At 33.7% G+C, this 3,686-nt stretch overlaps 1 protein-coding gene across 1 annotated transcript; it reads left to right on the forward strand.

The window, feature by feature from the left end:
* Positions 1 to 25: 25 nt before the first annotated feature.
* Positions 26 to 3,086, forward strand: LOC107134666 (NAD-dependent protein deacetylase sirtuin-1-like). The gene is made up of 4 exons (XM_015476738.2): positions 26 to 369; positions 864 to 1,011; positions 1,742 to 1,821; positions 2,345 to 3,086. The coding sequence occupies exons 1-4, from the start codon at positions 337 to 339 to the stop codon at positions 2,570 to 2,572; spliced, it is 489 nt and encodes a 162-aa protein (XP_015332224.1). The 5' UTR covers positions 26 to 336; the 3' UTR covers positions 2,573 to 3,086.
* Positions 3,087 to 3,686: the final 600 nt, after the last annotated feature.

Consider the following 3,686-nt stretch of genomic DNA (forward strand, 5'->3'; position numbering starts at 1 on the left):
TAGTTTTTTTTTTTTTTTTTTTGGCTAGCATTATAATGGGTTAGAGCCTGTAATGAATGGTAAGGAAGTAAGTAGATGATAGTGCTACTACTTTAAAGAAAAAGTAGAGAAGAAACTTCCTTTGCCATAGTCACTTACTAAATGAAATTGAATAAAAACACTGTCAAAAGTTGGGAGGACCAAAATTGATACTTTTTCTCTGATCTTTTTGCCATGTGTATATCTGAATTCTTTGTTTTTAAAGAAGAAACAGCATTGAAGCATTATTTGGGGGGAAAAACACACACACAAAATCCAGCAACTCAGCATTCATGAGCAACTCTATACTATACCAGTATGTGCCTGTGCAGTGGAAGGAAAACAATTTTGGTAAGGAATTAAAACTTTAGCTTTAAACTTCCAACAGGTTGATATTTATAATGAATGATGAATCAAAATAATTTTTTTAAAATATTCGTATGTTGACAGAGCCCTTTTTTTAGTTTTTTAAAAAGTCACCGTACTTTTGATATCTGTAATTTCAGTGTAAACTTTTCCCATTTTTCCTTAAACAAAATCTGAATTTGCAGCCAGCAAAAATTTGATATCCTAAGGAGTCATTTATTAGTGATGTTTATGGGTCAACCTGATCATTTCTTCAAGGGGCCAAGTTCACTAATTGCTGAGTTTTATACATATTACAGCAAAAATCCTTTTTCTAGGTGTGTGTTGCATCCATCAAGATGCTTTAAAATGTTCATGTATTTTGTTTTAAAATTATATATGGGGAATTATCAATGGTAGTTTTTTTGTTAAACCTAAGCAGGATGCCTGTTATAGTTATTTTATTAACATTAGCTTTTTCTACCTTTTGCATTATGTAGGAAATATATCCTGGACAGTTCCAACCATCTCTATGTCACAAATTCATAGCCTTGTCAGATAAGGAAGGAAAACTACTTCGCAACTATACTCAGAATATAGATACCTTGGAACAGGTTGCAGGAATCCAAAGGATAATTCAATGTCATGGTTAGTAAACTTCAAAATGGCTTTTGGTAATTTATTTAGTTTCTTAGGAAAAAATAGCATTAGAAAGCAAGCTGCCCTCCAGTAATGAGTTTAAACATCATTAATATGTTATCTGATTAGTTGAAGATAATCTAAGAAAAATAGAATGCAAAATAATGAAATCAGAAGTATAATACCAAATAGTAACACACTTTTTTTTTTTTTTTTGGTACTGGAAATTGATCCCAGAGGTGCTTTACCACTGAGCTGCGTCCTTAGCCCTTTTTTAAAAATTTATTTTGAGACTGGGCCTTGCTAAGTTGCTGAGACTGGCCTTGAAGTTTTGATTCTCACATCTCAACCTCCCAAGTCACTGGGATTATAGGCGTGTGCCACTGTGCCCAACCAATATTAATATACTTTTCGTTTTAGAAGATATTGCAGTAACATGAGATTGTTTCTGTAAAGTTTCTAAAACACATCTGTTGAACTAAGATATTAAAATTGGAACCTTAATATCCTGAAGAGTTTTAGCACTGGTAGAGTTATTTAAGAGTAGTTTTAGAAGACACAGTTAACACCTGTGTTTCACAGCGGAGGATTGAATTGTCTCCATGTATTACGTGTATTTTTTTCATTTTCTCTAAATTTCCATGTGGAATCTCTTAAAATTGTAATTTTTATAGTGTTAAACTTTATGTTTAAGAAACATATTACTTTAATAAACTATATACATGTTGGTTGCTTCTAGGTTCCTTTGCAACAGCATCTTGCTTGATTTGTAAATATAAAGTTGACTGTGAAGCTGTACGAGGAGATATTTTTAATCAGGTAATTAATCACCCACATTTTAGGAATGTGCTCATCTCTGATCTGTTCTTCCTTAGCCACCAGTACCCTCCACCCCTGCAAAATATTTATGAGACAGGGAAATGTCCAGGAAGAAAGTGTTGCCATTGGGAATCCTAATGAAATACAATAATACCTTGAAATCATTAAATTGGCTCCTTTGTTATATAAGCCTAAAATAAAAACCCAGGTCACAAGCTGCTATGTTAGTTTTTCTCCTTTCTCTCCTTTTTAGTGATGTCAGATTTGGATCCTCTAAAGGAGTTGTGGTAATCCTCAAAACATAAAAATACTGTGAAAAAATACAGGAAAATGTTTCATTGTGTATCAGTAAACTTAAAATTGACATTTAGATTGTATCCAATTTTCCCTACCGTTTATTCTACAGCTTTTCTGTTTTCTATGATAATTCTGAAATGCATTTTTTAAAAAGTGTGGAAATATTGACTACTACTAATGTGGAACTTTCTTTCACTTCATCTCAACCCATATCTGGAACATGCAGGTAGTTCCTCGATGTCCTAGGTGCCCAGCTGATGAACCACTTGCTATCATGAAACCAGAGATTGTCTTTTTTGGTGAAAATTTACCAGAACAGTTTCATAGAGCCATGAAGTATGACAAAGACGAAGTCGATCTCCTTATTGTTATTGGGTCTTCCCTGAAAGTAAGACCAGTAGCACTAATTCCAAGTAAGTTAGTGACGATTTTGGAGGAATTTTTCTGCATATGATACCACAGGTTATGGATCTGTATAATAGGCTCTAGTGATCTTACCACTTTCCTATTTAGAAAGTGGTAAAGAGCTAGGCTATATTTTTTAAATGATATTTTTGTTTATGCGGGTTATGTGCAAATGATATTTAATGAGGGCCGGGGGATGTCAAAACAGAAGGAATACTAAATTTTAGTTCTTTCTTACTCATGGAAAATCCAGATGAAGGGAAAAATGCACTGAGTGAGGTATATTTCTAGTTTTTTTGAGACACAGAGTTTCTAAGTTACAGAAGCCAGCCTCAAACTTGTGATCCTCCTGCCTCAGACTAAAGAGTAGGTGGGATTTCTAGGTATGTGCCACTGTTCCACACCCAGCTTCAACTTAGACTTTTTAATGCAGTGTGTTTAATGTGGCAGAGTTTAGTTTTGATTTGTTTACATAAACTTAAGAAATTATTTGTATTGATATTAGTTTTTTCTTAAGTATTTTTTTAGTTGTCAATGGACTTTTATTTTATTTATTTATATGTGGTGCTGAGCATCGAACCCAGTGCCTCACACATGCTAGGCAAACACTCTGCCACTGAGTCACAACCCCAGCCCATGATATTACAGTTTTTGACCTTTCACATTTTTCAAATGCATAACTTATTAGAAGTGTAATATACTTGTGTAAGGTATAATTTAGAGATTCAAAATGATAGTCTCTTCTTGTAGTAATGACAGTCATGGCACGTCATAATGGTAGTACATGGCTCTAGCTTACATAAACCCAAGGAGTGTGTGTATGTGTTTAACAATGTTTCCATGTAATTCAAGACCCTATTATTCTTGGGAAGTTTCTTTAACATGCTTTCATACTACCTTCTTTCTCTCCTGTAATGAAGCCAGGGAAATGAGAAGGATATTTCAAATATATCAGATGTGTCTTTTTATAAATGGGAGGACAAGAGCAGACAATCAGACGCCAAAACAGAGAATTAAATGGTTTTATATCAGTAAATCAAATAGGTAAACACAAGAAACATGAGTCAAACTCCTTAATTCTGTATTTGTCTTACATCTGGTGGCTTTATCACTTAACTCAGACTTTCCTAAATAGCTGTGAAATCCTTGTGCAGTAGAATATA

Source organism: Marmota marmota, unplaced genomic scaffold, assembly GCF_001458135.2.
Source record: "Marmota marmota marmota unplaced genomic scaffold, marMar, whole genome shotgun sequence".
Taxonomy (NCBI): domain Eukaryota; kingdom Metazoa; phylum Chordata; class Mammalia; order Rodentia; family Sciuridae; genus Marmota; species Marmota marmota.